Source organism: Bombina bombina, chromosome 7 (assembly GCF_027579735.1).
Source record: "Bombina bombina isolate aBomBom1 chromosome 7, aBomBom1.pri, whole genome shotgun sequence".
NCBI lineage: Eukaryota > Metazoa > Chordata > Amphibia > Anura > Bombinatoridae > Bombina > Bombina bombina.
This window is the reverse complement of record NC_069505.1, coordinates 272,308,625-272,331,124: the sequence shown is the minus strand read 5'-3', so window position 1 is coordinate 272,331,124 and position 22,500 is coordinate 272,308,625. Positions and strand designations below refer to the sequence as shown.

General features: G+C 38.4%; 1 protein-coding gene across 1 annotated transcript in view; it reads left to right on the top strand.

Annotated features, from left to right (window-relative positions):
- The window catches only part of NINJ1 (ninjurin 1), a 146,996-nt gene that overhangs the window by 117,167 nt on the left and 7,329 nt on the right, over positions 1-22,500 (top strand). Inside the window, exon 2 of the mRNA XM_053720757.1 lies at positions 17,262-17,487. Within this exon, the coding sequence (XP_053576732.1) occupies positions 17,262-17,487 (226 nt within the window). The remainder of the gene's footprint in view (positions 1-17,261; positions 17,488-22,500) is intronic.

Sequence of the window (22,500 nt, the reverse complement as noted above, 5' to 3'; positions counted from 1 at the left end):
GGGGGGCATAATAAACAAAAATGTTTTTTGCTAAATTATCTTTTGTATATAAAAAAACATACATTATTAATAAAAAATAAAAAATTGTTTTTTGGTAAAATCAGAGGGTAACTAACCATGGAGAGGTGATCAGCTTTTTTGCTGGGAGTGCAGGACCCTAGATGCCTTTCTTCAAAAACACATTAAATGGTGCTCTGGATAAGCTATAATAAAAACCTGGCCTGTTGGGGGTACTTGAGGACCGTGGTTTCTCTTCTGTAAAGTAAAAGACATGCTCAGTATGGCTACTTGTTGTCTGACCTAACTATCCAGCAACTTGTAATTGACATAGACTAAAAGTAGTCATCTGGACACGCTGCCTATGCTACCCTCACAAGGGTTTGAGCCAATCAGTGGTTGCAGCAGTTTATTTTTATTAGTACTATGTTTATATTATCTTAAAGGGACATCCTAAGGTAACAATACAATGCTCTTATCTGTCTGAGAATTTCATTGGGTTAAACACTTGTTACTATATGTGTTTGGCTCCTGCAACGAGAGATTAAATATAGGGGCCTAGTTATCAAGCCGTCAACCTCAAATACGCTGGAATTCCGCAGCGTATTTGTGGCGAGGCTGATTCGCCTTAGTTATCAAAGGCTCGAGACCGGCAAAAGTAGAATTTTGTGACGTAAGCATCGATCCGCCGGACTCAGTCCGACACAGATCGATTCTTACGTCACTCCAGATGTGTGGCACATTCTCACTACTTTTGCTAGCTATCAAAAAACTAGCAGGTACGCTCGGCACTTTTACGGCCCAGCGTACCTGGTTTTCAATCCGCCAGCCTGGAGGCGGCGGATCCCATAGGAATCAATGGGAGTCTGACCATAGCGAAAGTACAAGTTCGCTGCTGACAGACATCCCATTGATTTCTATGGGAGATGTCTGCACCTAACACCCTAACATGTACCCCGAGTCTAAACACCACTAATCTGCCCCCCCCTACACCGCCGCAACTAAATAAAGTTATTACCCCCTAAACCGCCGCTCCCGGAGCCCACCGCAAGCTACTCTATACATATTAACCCCTAAACCGCCACTCCCGGAGCCCACCGCAACTATAATAAATGTATTAACCCCTAAACCGCCGCTCCCTGAACCCGCCGCAACCTATATTAAATGTATTAACCCCTATCCTGCCCCCCCTACACCGTCGCCACCTATAATAAATTTATTAACCCCTATCCTGCCCCCCACTACGCCGCCGCCGCCACTGTCATAAAATTATTAACCCCTAAACCTAAGTCTAACCCTAACCCTAACGCCCCCCTAACTTAAATATTAATTAAATAAATCTAAATAAATTAACTCTTATTAAGTAAATGAATCCTATTTAAAACTAAATACTTACCTTTAAAATAAACCCTAATATAGCTACAATATAAATAATAATTATATTCTAGCTATCTTAGGATTTATATTTATTTTACAGGTACCTTTCAATTTATTTTAACTATGTACAATAGCTATTAAATAGTTATTAACTATTTAATAGCTTACCTAGATAAAATAAAGAGAAATGTACCTGTGAAATAAATCCTAACCTAAGTTACAATTACACCTAACACTACACTATACTTTAATAAATTATTCCTATTTAAAAATAAATACCTACCTGTAAAATAAACCCTAAGATAGCTACAATATAAATAATAATTATATTATAGCTATCTTAGGATTTATATTTATTTTACAGGTAACTTTGTATTTATTTTAGCTAGATAGAATAGTTATTAAATAGTTATTAACTATTTAATAACTACATAGCTAAAAGAAATACAAAATTACCTGTAAAATAAATCCTAACTTAAGTTACAATTAAACCTAATACTACACTATCATTAAATTAATTAAATAAACTACCTACAAATAACTACAATTAAATACAATTACATAAACTAACTAAAGTACAAAAAATAAAAAAAGCTAAGTTACAAAAAATAAAAAAATAAGTTACAAACATGTTACAAATATTACAACAATTTTAAGCTACTTACACCTAATCTAAGCCCCTAATAAAATAACAAACCCCCCAAAATAAAAAAATGCCCTACCCTATTCTAAATTAAATAAATTTCAAAGCTCTTTTACCTTACCAGCCCTTAAAAGGGCCATTTGTGGGGGCATGCCCCAAAGAAAACAGCTCTTTTGCCTGTAAAAGAAAAATACAACCCCCCCCCCCCATTAAAACCCACCACCCACATACCCCTAATCTAACCCAAACCCCCCTTACAAAAACCTAACACTAATCCCCTGAAGATCATCCTACCTTGAGTCGTCTTCACTCAGCCGAGCCACCGATGGAACTGAAGAGGAGCGGAAGAAGTTAATCCTCCAAGCGGTGCTGAAGAAATCTTCCATCCGATGAAGTCATCATCCAGGCGGCGCTGAAGAAAAGTCTTCGATCCGTCTGATGTCATCTTCAAAGAGGCGCTGAAGAGGTCTTCTATCCGGGCGAAGTCATCTTCCAAGCCGGGTCTTGAATCTTCCTTCCGCCGACACGGAACCACCTTCTTCACCGACGGACTACGACGAATGACGGCTCCTTTAAGGGACGTCATCCAAGATGGCGTCCCCTCAATTCCGATTGGCTGATAGGATTCTATCAGCCAATCGGAATTAAGGTAGGAAAAATCTGATTGGCTGATGGAATCAGCCAATCAGATTGAGCTCGCATTCTATTGGCTGTTCCGATCAGCCAATAGAATGCGAGCTCAATCTGATTGGCTGATTGGATCAGCCAATCGGATTGAACTTGAATCTGATTGGCTGATTCCATCAGCCAATCAGATTTTCCTACCTTAATTCCGATTGGCTGATAGAATCCTATCAGCCAATCGGAATTGAGGGGACGCCATCTTGGATGACGTCCCTTAAAGCAGCCGTCATTCGTCGGCGGAAGGAAGATTCAAGACCCGGCTTGGAAGATGACTTCGCCCGGATAGAAGACCTCTTCAGCGCCTCTTGGAAGATGACATCGGACGGATCGAAGACTTTTCTTCAGCGCCGCCTGGATGATGACTTCATCGGATGGAAGATTTCTTCAGCGCCGCTTGGAGGATTAACTTCTTCCGCTCCGGATGTCCTCTTCAGTTCCATCGGTGGCTCGGCTGAGTGAAGACGACTCAAGGTAGGATGATCTTCAGGGGATTAGTGTTAGGTTTTTGTAAGGGGGGTTTGGGTTAGATTAGGGGTATGTGGGTGGTGGGTTTTAATGTTGGGGGGGGTTGTATTTTTCTTTTACAGGCAAAAGAGCTGTTTTCTTTGGGGCATGCCCCCACAAATGGCCCTTTTAAGGGCTGGTAAGGTAAAAGAGCTTTGAAATTTATTTAATTTAGAATAGGGTAGGGCATTTTTTATTTTGGGGGGGTTTGTTATTTTATTAGGGGGCTTAGATTAGGTGTAAGTAGCTTAAAATTGTTGTAATATTTGTAACATGTTTGTAACTTATTTTTTTATTTTTTGCAACTTAGCTTTTTTTATTTTTTGTACTTTAGTTAGTTTATGTAATTGTATTTAATTGTAGTTATTTGTAGTTAATTTATTTAATTAATTTAATGATAGTGTAGTATTAGGTTTAATTGTAACTTAAGTTATGATTTATTTTACAGGTAATTTTGTATTTCTTTTAGCTATGTAGTTATTAAATAGTTAATAACTATTTAATAACTATTCTAACTAGCTAAAATAAATACAAAGTTACCTGTAAAATAAATATAAATCCTAAGATAGCTATAATATAATTATTAATTACATTGTAGCTATCTTAGGGTTTATTTTACAGGTAAGTATTTATTTTTAAATAGGAATAATTTATTAAAGTATAGTGTAGTGTTAGGTGTAATTGTAACTTAGGTTAGGATTTATTTCACAGGTACATTTCTCTTTATTTTAGCTAGGTAAGCTATTAATAGTTAATAACTATTTAATAGTTATTGTACATGGTTAAAATAAATTGAAAGGTACCTGTAAAATAAATATAAATCCTAAGATAGCTAGAATATAATTATTATTTATATTGTAGCTATATTAGGGTTTATTTTAAAGGTAAGTATTTAGTTTTAAATAGGATTCATTTACTTAATAAGAGTTAATTTATTTAGATTTATTTAATTAATATTTAAGTTAGGGGGGCGTTAGGGTTAGGGTTAGACTTAGGTTTAGGGGTTAATAATTTTATTACAGTGGCGGCGGCGTAGTGGGGGGCAGATTAGGGGTTAATACATTTATTATAGGTGGCGACGGTGTAGGGGGGGGCAGGATATGGGTTAATAGGTTTAATATAGGTTGCGGCGGGTTCATGGAGCGGCAGTTTAGGGGTTAAACTATTTAGTTGCGGAGAGGTGCGGGATCAGCAGGATAGGGGTTAATAATTTTATTATAGAGGGCGACGGTATGGGGGGGCAGGATAGGGGTTAATACATTTATAAGAGTTGCGGCAGGGTCTAGGAGCGGTGGTTTAGGGATTAGTAACTTTATTGAGTTGCGGGAGGCTCCGGGGGCGCCGGTATAGGGATAGAACAGTGTAGTTTAGTGTGAGTGCTTAGTGACAGGCTAGCAATAAAGCTGGGAAAAAGCTGAAGGGCAGCGAGATCGGATGAGTGATAACTGTCACAGTCCGCTGCTCATCGCCCCGCGGCTTTTTGACAGCTTTATTTGATAACTTAGGCGTATTTTTTCAGGTCCGCGGCGGCGAAGGTAGGCGAGCTTAGGCGGGCGTATTGGGCCGGCGAAGCAAGAAAAGTAGACGGCTTGATAACTACCCCCCATAGAGTTAAAGTCACGTGCTAAGAGCTCTTCCATGTCAATCCTGAGCAAAACATGGCTAGGGATTGGCTGATATGTACATATGCCGTTCAGGATTAGCTCACAGTCTGTGTCCTATCAGGAGAGACAATGTCATAGTTTGCAACTTTAACTATACGTTTAATTCCTTTTGCAGTAGTTAAACACATAGAAACAATCATTCCTCTAATAAAATGGTGTTAGAATTTAGAGCATTTTAATATTATAGAACAATGTCCCTTTAAAGAGACATAATGGAGAAAATATTGGGTTCCAATAATTAGCAGAAACACTAAATTATATATATATATATATATATATATATATATATATATTATTTTTTATTTTTTTTAAGACATGAGTCTCTTTTTGCATCTTTGGGAAAAGTTCACAAGTTCACAAGTACAAAATGCTGTTTGCAGCTGACCATGTTCATTAGAGAGGAAGGCTGTGTACTTGTCTGGAAGAATGGTTTATTCCATCTAGCCAAAACATCTAAAATTAAACTTTGTGCCAAGATACAACTTAAGGCGACAGTCTAGTCAAAATTAAGCTGTCATGATTCAGATAGGGCATGCAATTTTTTTTACATTTATTTCATAATTTTTTATTGAGGTTGTGCCAATAATACAACATATATGAATTTCAATAGTACATAAGTAACAAAAATGTCAGTGTTATAGTAATCATCGACACAAGGGAAATCAACTCAATGAATTGTAAAAGATAGATATCTGGGACCTCCATTTTAAATAATTTTCTGGACAAGTTTCCTCACTTGACGAAAAAGATAACTCTTGTACCCCATAAAACTTATATAGCATAGAAAAGGTAAATTAGCATTTAAAGTAGTCACTCTTGGACCTAGCATTTTAATAGAGATTAGCAACTGATATATTAAATGTTTTTAACAATAAATGAGATGAACATATAGTACAATGATGTACGTAGTGTATAACCTTATATTATGGAGATAACAATTTAAGTCATACTGATAAAATATATAGATAACAAAGTAATATAAGGTTGTTGCTTACTTGATAGCTGAGAAACATATAAAGTTGTCTGGGGAAATGAGTACAGGAGGGAATTTGTGCTAAAACTCCCTAATAAATTATTATCTAAATGTCAAAAGGATGACTTATTTTCCTTCCATATATGATGTTGACATTGTAAGTATAAACCCATATTAATACTCTTGTATAGTTTTAATGTTGGCTGCATAACAGCGGAATTCCATGTATAGCAACTTAGTGTTCCACTAAACTATATAATAGACTTGGAGACATTTTAAAAGCCAGCTATCCATTCTTCTTTAAGATATATATAATTCTGCCTAGCAACATATATAGGAAGCTTAACCTCTGCAATTAGGTTTAAAATAAGCATAGCTCCCACAATGGCATTCTTATAATCACTTGTTGATAAAAACATAGCCGATAATGAATATATAGGATTTGATGATATATTGTGATTGTTAACATCTCATCCATTGAACTGTAAGCCTTCTGATTAAGCTGAGGGGGTTCATGTCTATTGGTTACGATCTGCAGACCTTTTATGACAATAATAGTATTATGTAGATATCTAGAACATGTAACTTATTAAAACATGATGAACTAGTAAGGGTAGCTAACCCAGCATAGAGAAAAATAAATAAATAAAATGCAGCGTAGAATGCAGAATAATGCCGACTTCATTTATGTCATTAATGGTGTATACAGCAGGATTAGATAATAGTATAGGCTAATTTGCCATCAGGTAAACATAATTTATGTTTTATAATAATAGCGGAAGAACATGCAGATGTGTAAAAGTAAAGATTCATTTATACACTTAATGTTGACTGAAAGTGTTTAAACTATTAAACTTTTATCTAGATGAGGATATTACTCCATAGACATAGGAACCCTATTTGTTAACCGACTCCAGTTCTGCTTTGAATGACCAGTTCATCGCCCATCACACTTAAAGGTCCGTGCAACACCTGAACACCAACTGTAGAAACTATCAAGAGGCCGAAAACATGGCCCATGTCCATGATGGGAAGAGCAGCACCATCAGATTTGAAACTCAAGTCCCATTCTATGATCTCACAGATAACAGCTCTATTTAGCTGCCTCCTTATGATAACTGTTGTTGCAACCAGTGTCACAACTCTCTGGCCATACCCTGAGCGATCGGTCGCATCGCTCCATGCTCTAGTCAGGAACCGCTTCACTCCAGCTTCATTTTGTGCCTTCTGTAGTCGTCTCACGTAGTCTCCTGTTTCCCCTTATTGTTGAGTTGCACCAGATTTATCTAGTTCATCCGCCACAGGCTCCAGTAAAATAAACGTCTCTCTATGCTGGTCAAGTGGTAATTGAGCTTCATGTCCCAAATTGGCATTTGTGATCACATATGGCAATTGGGGTATCCCGCCTGATCAAAGTGTGGCATAGTTTGGTGAGGTCAGCTATCCCTTTTTCCGTTTGATGTTCTAGTTTCTCGAGTAAGATCTGCAGAGTCCAGTGTAAGTCCTCCATAATGTTATATATAAAAAAACAGTCCCACCACAACTGTAATACCTGGGTTACCGGGGGTGGGAGGTGTCAAGGGAAATGTAGTAGGCCGCCGCCTAGAGCCTCAATGGTCCGGTTCAGGGTCCAAAAATCATGTAAACAGCAGAAAAGATATTCTTTGATCCCCCAATTATAGGGGATTTGTCACAGCTATTTATGTTCAATTTTGCTGTCAAATGCCTGAACAAATCGGCGGATTAAGCAGGATTCACCCGGAGCTTCTGAAAGTGTGGCTGTTCGCCACCATTGCCCGGACACGCCCCAGGGCATGCAATTTTAAACAACTTTCCAATTTACTTTCATCATCAACTTTGCTTTGTTTTTTGGTATTCTTTGTTGAAACTTAAATCTAGGTAGGCTCATATGATAATTTCTAAGCCCTTGAAGGCTGGCTCTGCATTCTGACAGTTTTTCACAGCTAGACAGCACAAGTTCATGTGTGCTATATAGATAACATTGTGCTCACTCCCGGGGAGTTATTTATAAGTCAGCACTGATTGGCCAAAATCCAAGTCTGTCAAAAGAACTGAAATAAGGGGGCAGTCTGCAGAGGCTTAGATACAAGGTAATCACAGAGGTAAAAACTATATTAATATAACTGTGTTGGTTATGCAAAACTGGGGAATGGGTAATAAAGGGATTATCTATCTTTTTAAACGATACATTTTTTTGAGTTGACTGTCCCTTTAAAGTCAGCTGAAATACAAAAAATGTGTGTGTGTGTATATATATATATATTTATATATATATATATATATATATATATATATATATTTTTTTTTTTATAAATAAATAAATAAATAATATATATATATATATATATATGTGTGTGTATATATATATATATATATTTATTAAATATATATATATATATATATATATATATATATATATATATATATATACATATATATATTTTTATTAATATTTATTTATGTATTTATTTTAAATTGAAAGAATACACATATTATACATAACTTTTTAAATTGTCTTGATGATAAACAGCTCTATTTCTGTTTGTTCCTACTAGTGACACCATATTGGAACCATCAGATAAAGGGTACAGTTGTGTGTCTTGACAATGCCCATTTGTATATCCAAGGATTGCTAGAAAGAATAGATGAATTGTGAGCTAGGATTAGAATAGTATGAAAAAAGGGTAATGGGGCTTTGTAGATATGTTTTATTCAAGTTTAAATAGTATCAGTTGGCTAATTGTTTCTGTGCTTTCTCATATTGAACAGTGTAATTTTTTTAGCATTGTTTTTTACTGGAAAACAAATAATACATGTGTAAACATTTAAAATAAGAACATCAACTGGATTACACGTAATAAGGGGGCAGACTGCAGAGGCATAGAAACAAGGTTATCACAAAGGTAAAAAGTATATTAATATAACCATGTTGGTTATGCAAAACTGGGGAATGTGTAATAAAGGGATTATCTATCTTTTGAAACAATACAAATTCTGATATAGACTGTACCTTTAAATATTTTACTTCTGATGATTACAATTAGTGGATAGCAAACTTGCTTCCTGTTGTTGGGCATTCCTGTGCAGAATAAACCAACTTTTCTAACAAGGATATAGGAGGTTTGCCATTCACCAATAAAGCTGTGGGAGTTGTCCCTTTCAACCAGTAAGCAATAGATACTTAAGTATCAGTTGTATACAAACAAGTTTTGACTTTACTGTTGCTTTTCATATACAAAATAGAAAAAATTTAAGTGGCAAATCTTGATGACTAAATTTAGACACTGCAACAAGTATAGATCAGTAATTTATCCTTGTAATGCTGTACCTCATTTGTGCCAATAAATATAAATGAACAGTTATACCATTTAGCTGTCAGTAACATGAATAGAGCAATAATTTAACCCCTTTGTGTCAGTAACTACAGTAACACACAGTGAGTTATAATTTAATTGTATCAGCAACCCTCAATTATTGGGTATTTTCTGTAGAAAATGGTGGCACTTACATGTTTTCTATTTTCATTCTGCTCATCACCTCAATCACATTCTCTGCCAAAGCCTCATCCTTTAGAAAATGTTTAATGTCTTTCCAAGATGGCTGCTTTCAGACAGAAATAAGAGTGCACATGCGCAAGACATTACAGTGCAGAACCTCGTCTGGAGGCAGCCATCTTGGACAAAAAATCACCACATTCCTAAGGGACACAGCTTCAGCTGCTTTAAAGGGATATAAAAATCAATATTTTTCTTTCATGATTCAGATAGAACATACAATTTTAAACAATTTTCTAATTTGCTTCTATTGTTAAATTTTCTTTTTCGTTTTTGTATTATTCTTAGTTGAAGGGTTTAACACAGTTATAGTTGAAAAGCAGGAAGTGTGCACGTGTCTGCAGTACTATATGTCAGCAGTAGTTCACTAATGTTATACATTAGCATTATCATTATATGGCAGCACTATTTCCTGTCATGTAGTGCTACAGATAGTGCATGTTACCTATCTAAATATCTCTTCAACAAAGAATAACATGAAAACTAAGCTAATTTTATAATAGAAATAAATTGGAAACTTTTTTTAAATTGTATTCTCTACTAAATCACGAAAAGAAAAAATGTGGGTTTCATGTCCTTTTAAAGCAGGGGTGGGCAAGAGGTAGATCGTGGTCTACCAGTGGACCGCGAGTGAATTTTGAGGTGACCGCCTGGAAGATTTTAAAAGTCTGCATAATGAGAGAAACATTTCTCACACATCTAGATTATGAGTGAAGAGCCTCGTCACCGTAGATGTATGAGAAATGTTTATCTTATGCAGACTTTTGAAATCGGCTATGAGTCTATGACGGCGGTCTGTGTACTTCAGCATGTGGGACGTGGCTGTAGCTGACTCGCTGCCCCAGCTTTGGTTACTGCCTGTCCCAAACTCTCCTACTTTTTGTCTCAAGAGCGGTCAGTCCGTAGTACAGACTCTTCATGCGCCAGGCTGAGATGCTGCTCGGTATCCCTATGTTTGTCAATTCCAGGTCCTACTCTGTCTGATATTCTAAAGCTACTTTCTAGTTCTCTCCTCTGTTACTTGTCACCAGGCTCTTCTGGGTGAATGGTCTGGTGTTGTTTTTTCCCAGGGTCTGTTGCTCCCCCTCAGGTTCTTTTACTTTGTACCAGGCTTTGATGCTGCTCTCTGATACTTTCTCTGACACACTAATATTAGCTATACTTTGTGCTAGTTTCTGTAGCTTTCTGTCCCCAGAATTTGTCACCAAAATGTGCAGGTCAGTGCTGTTGCTGCTATACCAGTCTCTGGTTGCTGTTTAAGGTGGTACAGAGCCTGCAGGTCCTGCTGCTGTCTGTCCCAACTATTTACAGTAGTCTTCAGCTAGTAGCGGACGGATGGAGAGCAGCCAACAGGACCTGCCCCTAATAAACCTGACATGGCCTCCAGCCAATAAAATTACTTTGTAGAATGAGTCTATGATTGGCTGAGAATAGTTCATTGTCATCATTGTGCCTGAGCTGTGGGGTTCCCATGTGTTCCAGGCTTGACTACTCTGCTAGCCCTATAGTCAAGTCGTCTTGATTGTGAGACTACTTATTCATACGCAGGCACGGTACACAGATAAGGTTGCTTAATGGTCCCAGCGTCACATAGAGAGAGCTCTCGCAGTAAGTAAAGAGTGCGGCTGTAATTATTCAAGAGCGCGGCTCATTTTTAAAGCTGTATTATTTGTGGCAAAAATAACATTTTCAGCCAGCAGGTCCTATTTGAGGCCAAAATACAATTTTCAGCCAGCAGGTCCTATCTGTGCCAAAAATACAATTTCTCTTGTTAAGTGTGTTCAGTCCACGGGTCATCCATTACTTATGGGATATATTCTCCTTCCCAACAGGAAGTTGCAAGAGGATCACCCAAGCAGAGCTGCTATATAGCTCCTCCCCTCACATGTCATACCCAGTCATTCTCTTGCAACCCTCAACAAAGAAGGAGGTCGCGGGAGGAGTTGGAGTTTTTACTTAATTATTCTTCAATCAAAAGTTTGTTATTTTAAATGGCACCGGAGTGTGCTGTTTTTCTATCTCAGGCAGTATTTGGAAGAAGAAACTGCCTGCGTTTTCTATGATCTTAGCAGGCGTAACTAAGATCCTTTGGCTGTTCTCGACATTCTAAGGAGTGGGGTAACTTCAGAACATGGGAATAGCATGCGGGGTCCCCCGCAAATGAGGTATGTGCAGTACAATATTTTCTGGGAATGGAATTGACTAAGAAAATACTGCTGTTACCGTATGATGTAAGTACAGCCTTAAATGCAGTAGTTGTGACTGGTATCAGGCTGATAAATGTATGCACAGTAGAGTTATTTTCTAGGGACTAGAATTTGACTGAGAAAATACTGTTAATACTGAAATAATGCTTAAGCCTTATCTGCAGTGGTAGCGACTGGTTGCAGGCTTAGTGATAACTTTGCATGACATTTAAAGAAGTTTATTTTCAAAACGTTTACTGGCATGTTATTCGTTTTGTGAGGTACTTTGGTGATAAATCCTTTGGGCATGAATTTTTTTCCACATGGCTAACGTATTTTTCTGCATAGAAACCGTTATATCAGGTCTCCCACTGTTGTAAATGAGCGGGAGGGGCCTCTTTTTAGCGCCTTGTTGAGCAGTTAAAATTCTAGCACAGTCTTCCTGCTTCTTCCTCCTTGATCCAGGACGTCTCTAGAGAGCTCAGGGGTCTTCAAAATTCGTTTTTGAGGGAGGTAATCAGTCACAGCAGACCTGTGACAGTGTGTTAGACTGTGATAAAAACGTTTAATATTAATTTGATATCCGTTTTTTTGGGTACTGAGGGGTTAAGCATCCTGTTGCTAATGGGTGCAATCCTCTGCTAATTAATACATTTAAAGAATTGTTGACTATAACTGAATTAGTTCTTTGTTACTCAACTGTGTTTTTTAAAAGCGCTGCAGTGTTTTTTATATTGCTTGCAAATTTATTGAAAGTATTTTCCAAGCTTGCTAGCTTCATTGCTAGTCTGTTTAAACATGTCTGATACAGAGGAATCTGCTTGTTCATTATGTTTAAAAGCCGTTGTGGAGCCCAATAGAAATATGTGTACCAATTGTATTGATGTTACTTTGAAAAATCAATCTGTACCGATTAAAAAATTATCACCAGACAACGAGGGGGCAGTTATGCCGTCTAACTCTCCTCACGTGTCAGTACCTTCGTCTCCCGCTCAGGAGGTGCGTGAGATTGAGGCGCCAAGTACATCAAGGCCCTTACAAATCACTTTACATGATATGGCTAATGTTATGAAAGAAGTATTATACAACATGCCCGAGTTAAGAGGCAAGCGCGACAGTTCTGGGTTAAGGACAGAGTGCGCCGATGACACGAGAGCCATGTCTGATACTGCGTCACAATTTGCAGAACATGAGGACGGAGAGCTTCATTCTGTGGGTGACGGTTCTGATTCGGGGAGACCGGATTCAGAAATTTCAAATTTTAAATTTAAGCTTGAGAACCTCCGCGTGTTGCTAGGGGAGGTGTTAGCGGCTCTGAATGATTGTGACACGGTGGCAATCCCAGAGAAATTATGTAAGCTGGATAAATACTACGCGGTGCCGGTGTGTACTGACATTTTTTCTATACCAAAGAGGCTTACAGAGATTATTAGTAAGGAGTGGGATAGACCCGGTGTGCCTTTTTCCCCTCCTCCAATATTTAGAAAAATGTTCCCTATAGACGCCACCACACGAGACTTATGGCAGACGGTCCCTAAGGTGGAGGGAGCAGTTTCTACTTTAGCCAAGCGTACCACTATCCCGGTGGAGGATAGCTGTGCTTTCTCAGATCCAATGGATAAAAAATTAGAGGGTTATCTTAAGAAAATGTTTGTTCAACAAGGTTTTATATTACAGCCTCTTGCATGCATTGCACCTGTCACTGCTGCAGCGGCATTCTGGTTTGAGTCTCTGGAAGAGGCGATTCGCACAGCACCATTGGATGAATCTCTGAGCAAGATTAGAACCCTTAAGCTGGCTAATGCATTTGTTTTGGATGCCGTAGTGCATTTAACCAAACTTACGGCTAAAAATTCCGGATTCGCCATACAGGCGCGCAGAGCGCTTTGGCTTAAATCCTGGTCAGCAGATGTAACTTCTAAGTCTAAATTACTAAACATTCCTTTCAAAGGGCAGACCTTATTCGGGCCCGGCTTGAAGGAAATTATTGCTGACATTACTGGAGGTAAGGGCCACACCCTTCCTCAGGACAGGGCCAAATTGAAGGCCAAACAGTCTAATTTTCGTGCCTTTCGTAATTTCAAGGCAGGAGCAGCATCAACTTCCTCCGCTACAAAACAGGAAGGAACTACTGCTCGTTACAGACAGGGTTGGAAAGGCAACCAGTCATGGAACAAGGGCAAGCAGACCAGAAAACCTACTTCCGCCCCTAAGACAGCATGAAGTCAGGGCCCCCTTTCCGGAGACGGATCTAGTGGGGGGCAGACTCTCTCTCTTCGTCCAGGCTTGGGCAAGAGATGTACAGGATCCCTGGACGTTGGAGATTATATCTCAGGGATACCTTCTGGATTTCAAAACTTCTCCTCCACAAGGGAGGTTTCATCTGTTAAGGTTATCAACAAACCTAGTAAAGAAAGAGGCATTTCTACAATGTGTACAAGACCTCTTAGTGATGGGAGTGATCCACCCAGTTCCGCGGACGGAACAGGGGCAAGGGTTTTATTCAAATCTGTTTGTGGTTCCCAAGAAAGAGGGAACCTTCAGACCAATCTTAGATTTAAAAATCTTAAACAAATTCCTAAGGGTTCCATCGTTCAAGATGGAAACCATTCGGACCATCCTACCCATGATCCAAGAGGGTCAATACATGACCACAGTGGATTTAAAGGATGCCTACCTTCACATACCGATTCACAAAGATCATTATCGGTACCTAAGGTTTGCCTTTCTAGACAGGCATTACCAGTTTGTAGCGCTTCCCTTTGGGTTGGCTACGGCCCCGAGAATTTTTACAAAGGTTCTGGGCTCTCTTCTGGCGGTACTAAGACCACGAGGCATAGCGGTGGCTCCGTACCTAGACGACATTCTGATACAAGCGTCAAGTTTTCAAAATGCAAAGTCTCATACAGAGATAGTTCTAGCATTTCTGAGGTCGCATGGGTGGAAAGTGAACGTGGAAAAGAGTTCTCTGTTACCACTCACAAGGGTTCCTTTTCTAGGGACTCTTATAGATTCTGTAGAGATGAAGATTTACCTGACGGAGTCCAGGTTATCAAAGCTTCTCAATGCTTGCCGTGTCCTTCATTCCATTCCAAGCCCATCAGTAGCTCAGTGCATGGAAGTAATCGGCTTAATGGTCGCGGCAATGGACATAGTGCCATTTGCGCGCCTACATCTCAGACCGCTGCAACTATGCATGCTAAGTCAATGGAACGGGGATTACTCAGATCTGTCCCCTTTGCTAAATCTGGACCAGGAGACCAGAGATTCTCTTCTCTGGTGGTTGTCACGGGTTCATCTGTCCAAAGGAATGACTTTTCGCAGACCAGATTGGACGATTGTAACAACAGATGCCAGCCTACTAGGCTGGGGAGCAGTCTGGAACTCCCTGAAGGCTCAGGGATCGTGGACTCAGGAGGAGAAACTCCTCCCAATAAACATTCTAGAATTAAGAGCAATATTCAATGCTCTTCTAGCTTGGCCTCAGTTGGCAACACTGCGGTTCATCAGATTTCAGTCGGACAACATCACGACTGTGGCTTACATCAATCATCAAGGGGGAACCAGGAGTTCCCTAGCGATGTTGGAAGTCTCGAAGATAATTCGCTGGGCAGAGTCTCACTCTTGCCACCTGTCAGCGATCTACATCCCAGGCGTGGAGAACTGGGAGGCGGATTTTTTAAGTCGCCTGACTTTTCATCCGGGGGAGTGGGAACTTCACCCGGAGGTATTTGCCCAACTGATTCATCGTTGGGGCAAACCGGATCTGGATCTCATGGCATCTCGCCAGAATGCCAAGCTTCCTTGTTACGGATCCAGGTCCAGGGACCCGGGAGCGGTGCTGGTAGATGCACTAGCAGCCCCTTGGGTTTTCAACATAGCTTATGTGTTCTAATTCAGGGTCCTTTCAACCATCCAAACCTAATTTCTCTGAGGCTGACTGCTTGGAAATTGAACTCTTGATTCTATCAAAGCGTGGGTTTTCGGATTCGGTTATTGATACATTAATACAGGCTCGGAAACCTGTTACCAGAAAAATTTACCACAAGATATGGCGTAAAATATTTATATTGGTGTGAATCCAAGAGTTATTCATGGAGTAAGGTTAAGATTCCTAGGATATTGTCTTTTCTACAAGAGGGTTTAGAAAAGGGCTTATCCGCTAGTTCACTAAAGGGACAGATTTCTGCTCTGTCTATTCTTTTACACAAGCGTCTGGCAGAGAATCCAGACGTCCAGGCTTTTTGTCAGGCTTTGGCTAGGATTAAGCCTGTATTTAAAGCTGTTGCTCCTCCGTGGAGCTTAAACTTGGTTCTTAAAGTTCTTCAGGGTGTTCCGTTTGAACCCCTTCATTCCATTGATATTAAGCTTTTATCTTGGAAAGTTCTGTTTTTGATGGCTATTTCCTCGGCTCGAAGAGTCTCTGAGTTATCTGCCTTACATTGTGATTCTCCTTATCTGATCTTTCATTCAGACAAGGTAGTTCTGCGTACTAAACCTGGGTTTTTACCTAAGGTTGTTTCTAACAAGAATATCAATCAAGAGATTGTTGTTCCATCCTTATGTCCTAATCCTTCTTCAAAGAAGGAACGTCTTTTGCATAATCTAGACGTGGTCCGTGCTCTGAAGTTCTACTTACAGGCAACTAAAGATTTTCGACAAACTTCTTCTCTGTTTGTTGTTTACTCTGGACAGAGGAGAGGTCAAAAGGCTTCGGCTACCTCTCTCTCTTTTTGGCTTCGTAGCATTATACGCTTAGCCTATGAGACTGCTGGACAGCAGCCTCCTGAAAGAATTACAGCTCATTCCACTAGAGCTGTGGCTTCCACCTGGGCCTTTAAGAATGAGGCCTCTGTTGAACAGATTTGCAAGGCTGCAACTTGGTCTTCACTTCATACTTTTTCCAAATTTTACAAATTTGACACTTTTGCTTCTGCGGAGGCTGTTTTTGGGAGAAGGTTCTACAGGCAGTGGTTCCTTCTGTTTAATGTTCCTGCCTTGTCCCTCCCATCATCCGTGTACTTTAGCTTTGGTATTGGTATCCCATAAGTAATGGATGACCCGTGGACTGAACACACTTAACAAGAGAAAACATAATTTATGCTTACCTGATAAATTTATTTCTCTTGTAGTGTGTTCAGTCCACGGCCCGCCCTGTCTATTTGAGGCAGGTTCTCAATTTTAAATTATAACTCCAGTCACCACTGCACCCTATAGTTTCTCCTTTCTCATCTTGTTTCGGTCGAATGACTGGATATGACATGTGAGGGGAGGAGCTATATAGCAGCTCTGCTTGGGTGATCCTCTTGCAACTTTTTGTTGGGAAGGAGAATATATCCCATAAGTAATGGATGACCCGTGGACTGAACACACTACAAGAGAAATAAATTTATCAGGTAAGCATAAATTATGTTTTTCAGCCAGCAGGTCCTATCTGTGCCAAAAATACAATTTTCAGCCAGCAGGTCCTATCTGTGCCAAAAATACAATTTTCAGCCAGCAACTGGTGTTTTTTTTTTTTTGTTAGGTGACCACGTCACTTGGAATAAAATTAGAGGTAGCCCTTGCCTTACAAAAGTCTGCTCACCCCTGCTTTAAAGCAAATATGTGATTGAATAGTTTCTATCTTTGTTTTGACCAAACTCTCTTTTTTTTCAGATTGTGCGTGAAAGGACTCGACGGAACTTAAATATAAATCACTATGCGAACAAAAAGAGTGCGGCAGAGAGCATGCTAGATGTAGCGCTGTTAATGGCTAATGCATCGCAGTTAAAAGCCGTTATTGAACAAGGACCTAGCTTCTCGTTCTACATCCCTCTCATTGTGCTGATCTCCATATCACTGTTTCTCCAAGTGATGGTTGGAGTGTTACTAATTTTTCTAGGTTTGTATTGGTTACTATTACTGTTACTATTGTACATGTAAAAGAGTTTTCAGTTATATTCTGATATTTGTTGTTGTCAGATATTTGACATTTGAAATATACACTATGTATTACTTGTCTGGAACACATTTTGCAGCAATGAATTGCATCCATTTCCGAGATGTTTCAATGTAGGATAAATGGAGAAAAAATAATCATGTGGAGAACAATTTTATAACTTTTTAATTAACATTTAATTTAAGATTAGATCTATTACATTAGTTACATAGTTAATGTCAGCAATGCAGTACTGGGAACTGCTATCTTAGAGCCGAGGCCTCGCCTGATTTGTGCATGTGAATGTAATTAGGTGTCAATAAAGCTTGTGTACAAAACGGTCAGTGGCTCCAAGACTGGCCCTAGTAGAGACATGGAATAGGTACCAATCTAGTTTGTCTGAAAATAATTCCTGCTAAAAATAAATCTTTGAAATTAGAAACAAAAGCTGTAAAATGTTAGGGTGTGTTCCTTAATCATGTGGAGACATTGCTTTCCTGCAGGGCTCCAATCAAAATGCTGAATTATTGGTGCTAACCACACAGTAATCTCATACCATCAGGGGCATGCTTTGGATTGCTTGGCATTTTAGTTCACTTACATTATTGCAATAATCTCCAGATTACTGAAAAATAAACATTTATTCTCCAATCAAAAGATGTGGGTACAGCACCCATCTTAAAGTGCATATAATCAGGAGTAAAGGCACATTCTGTAACAATTTAAAAAAATAGTGATAGGATTTTTTCTTTCCCTAAAAAAGCAACATCCACTGTTTAAATTGACATGAAACCAATTGATTCAACTTTCCAATTTGCTTCTATTATGCAATTTGCTTTGTTCTTTTTGTATTATTTATTAAAAAGCATATCTTTTGTGACTGGCTGATCTGATGTGTTCAGCTAGCCCCTATTAGTGCATTGCTGCACTTTCAACAAAGGGTACCAAGTGAATAAAGCAAATTTAATAATAAAAGTAATTTGGGAAACTATTTAAAATGGTATACTCTATCTAAATCTTCTTTCTCCCAAGTCTAGACGCCTCTTCTATGTCCCTGTCTGTGGGAAGCAACTCCTCATGGAACCAATGACATATGAAAGCTAATGTGGTAGAGTGCACACCTTGAACACCCTTATTCTACGCTACATGATAATACAGCCAGTGATTGGAGCATCATTAATTTGCTTACTATTCTCATCTTAAGGGGTCGATTTATCAAAGGCTTTCGCCAGCCTTTGAGCCCCTATGGCTGCAGGTTCTCACAAGAGAACCAGCTTGCCGTATTTAACAAGCAGCGTTCATCATACCACTGCTTTCCTAACCTTTCACCACCTCAAGGGTGGCGAAATTCAATCTCCGCGGTCTAGTCCGAACGAGGAGATTGACAGCTTCTGCCCGCGCGTGATTGGCTGTGCGCCGGCAGGGGGCGGGAATGCACGCGAGCGCAAAATAGTGCTTGTGTGCAATGGCAAATTCCTCTGGGGAAATTCACCCCGCCAGAGGCGAGCTGCGGCGGACAGGGGCACGTATATGCGCCCCTGTCCGCCGCAGCTTGATAAATCAAGCCCTAGGTGGCATAGAAACACTTATTCTTCCTTTTTGTAGGGTTTAAACGTATGCAAAGAATATATTTTGTTTAAAGGGGCATGAAACACAATTTTTTTTCTTTCATGATTAAGATATAGCATACCATTTTGAAATTGACTTTTATTATATATTTTGCCTCATTCTCTTGGTATCCTTTGTTGAATGAGCAGCAATACACTACTGGGGGATAGCTGAACACATTAATCCTGTCACAAGAGGTATATATGTGCAGCCACCAATCAGCAGCTTGATCCCAGCTCCTGAGCCTACCTAAGTATGCTTTTCAAAAAGGCATAGTTAGAGAACAAAACAAATGAGATAATAGAAGTAAAATTCGAAAGTTGTTTAAAATGATATGATCTATCTGAATCATGAAAGAACAATTTATTAGGTTTCATGTCCCTTTAATATGAACTGTTCTAAGAAAATAGAGCATTTTATTTTTAAACTAGAACGTCCCTTTGTGCAGTCTGATGACTCTGCTTTCTCATCGAAACTAAAGTCAACATATTAAGAGGCTTCTTCTGAGCCCCTCCCCCATAAAGGTAAAGCAATTGCATAAATAATACACAAAAGTTTGTGTTTAGCACAGATAGTACAAGTGGTACTTTTCAAGGTGACATTTACTTTGCTGCTGATGACTGAGACTCATGAGTCAGAGTTTCATCTTTTGCAGCAGTGCTCTTTGTACTCTCTAATGGTTTATTTCTGTTAAAGAAACTGCCCAATTTGCTTTTGTTATCAAATTTGCTCAATTCTCTTGGTATCCTTTGTTAGAGGTTTTCTCAGAACCAGAAATGCACTACTGGAATCTAGCTGGTGATTGGTGGATACTCACATATGCCTCTTGTTATTGGCTCACTAGGTCTCTTCAGCTAGCTCTCAGTAGTGCATTGCTACTATGGAGCTAACTTTATCCATTTACAGGGGTTGAAAACATATTTATATGCAAACAAAAGTGCAATAATAAAATTCTCTCACATATTAGAATGTTTTCTTTTTTCACCTTTATGTACCTTTAATATCAACACATTATAAACAGCTATTTACCTTTTGTACATATATACATTTCCTACTAAGATGGGTGATTTAAACTGCATTATTCTGTGGGTAAATACAGATATAATACAGATATAATTAGCCTTTTAGTTAATGAACACAAGTTATATCCCTGAGCTCATATGAAACAACATTCACATCTTTAAAGGGATATGATACCCAAAAAATGATTTTGTGATTCAGACAGAGAATACAATTTTTTTTTAAAAAGTTTCCAATTTATTTCTATTATCAAATTGTTTTGTTGTCATGCTATTCTGTGTTGAAGAGATACATAGGTAGGTTTCTGGAGCACTAAATGGCAGCAAATAGTGCTAGCATCTAGTGCTCCAGAGACATTCAATCAAAATTAAACTTTCATTATTCAGATAGATAGAGCATGTAATTTTAAACAACTTTCCAATTTACTTCAATTAACTAAATGTGCACAGTCTTTTTATATTTAAACTTTTTGAGTCAACAGCTGCTACTGAGCATGTGCAAGAATTCACAGAATATAAGTACAGTATATGCATTTGTGAATGGCTGATGGCTGTCACATGGTACGTATATGCATTTGTGATTGGTTGATGGCTGTCACATGGTACAGGGGGAGTGGAAAAAGGCATAACTTTTAAAATTGACAGAGAAAAAAATCTACTACTCATTTGAAGTTCAGACTACGTGCTATTGCATTGTCTGATTATGCAAATCTACTGTGTTGACTGGTCCTTTAACCCTTTAAGGACACAGCTTTCAGTTTGCTCAATTGTTTTGTGACAGAAAAATTCCGTCATATGTCCTTAAGAGGTTAAGCTTTCATCCCTGCTTTCCAACAAAAGATACCACGGGAATGAAGAAAATGTTATAATAGAAGTGAATTGGAGAGTTGTTTAAAATCACATGCTCTATCTGATTCATAAAAGAAAACTTTGGGTTTCATGTCCCTTTAATTGAACAGTTAAAGTTTAAATTCCTCTGAATTCATAAAAATGAACCATATTTTTAAATTCATTAATTTATCTCCATGGCATTTATTTAAATCAGAGATAAAGATCAGGCGTTCTTAACATTTCAGAACCTTGTAGTTCCATTTGTAACAAAAATAAAGTTTTAAAAAGCAAATTTAATTTATTTACTGAATAAGCATTTTAATTCAAGCTACACGCTGCATTTTATGTTTCTGATTTCACAAAGTGACTTTAAATCTCTAAAGAGTACTAATATTACATATTTTTTTTAAAAAATCAATTTTTTTCCCAACATTTCTGTAAATTTTACATCTTTAAGTAAGCACTTAAAGGGTCATGAAAACCAATTTTTTTCTTTCATGATTCAGATAGAGAATACAATTTTAAACAACTTTGTAATTTACTTATATTATCTACTCTGTTTCATTCTCTTGGTATCACTTGTTGAAGGAGCAGCAATGCACTAATGGTTTCTAACTGAACTCATGGGTGAGCCAATCACAATCGAGATATATATGCAGCCACCAATCAACAGCTAGGACCTAGGTTCTTTGCTGCTCCTGAGCTTGCCTAGATAAACCTTTCAGCAAAGGATAACAAGGAAAGGAAGGTAAATAAATAATAGAAGTAAATTGGAAAGTTGTTTAAAATTGTATTCTCTAATTGAATTATGAAAGAAAAATGTTGGGTGTCATGTCCCTTTAAAGGGACATAAAACCCAAACATTTATTTCATAATTCACATAGAACATACAATTTAAAAATAACTTTCCAATTTTCTTCTATTTCCAATTTTCTTTGTTTCTTGTTATCCTTTGTTGAAAAGCAGGAAGGTAAGTTCAGGAGTGTGCACGTGTCCGCAGCACTATATGGCAGCAGTTTTGCAATTTTATACATTAGCAAGAGCACTAGATGACAGCACTATTTCCTGTCATGTAGTGGTTCAGGCATGCTACCTATCTAGATATCTCTTCAACAAAGAATAACAACAGAACAAAATTAGATAATAGAAGTAAGTTGGAAACTTTTTTTAAATTGTATTTTCTGAATCATAAAAGAAAAATATTGGGTTTCATGTCCCTTTAAAGGGCCATAATAATAAAAAAGATGACATGCTCTAATTCGTTAGATTGGCAACCCTAGAATACTGTAAATCAAATCAGCAGCACTAGTCGCAGCTGTGCTCTGTGGGTCCTGAGCAGTACTTCTACTGTGTATTTATGCTCTTTGCAGCGTTATACAGTAGTGCAAGGTCTCTTGTCTTAAAGTTCCATGCTCCAATGAATTAGAGCATTTCATTTTTTCGGTTATTATGGCCCTTTAACACCAGGAAAGACAGGTGAATCGAGCCTCAAGTAGTTTTAAACATCATGTCACTTAAA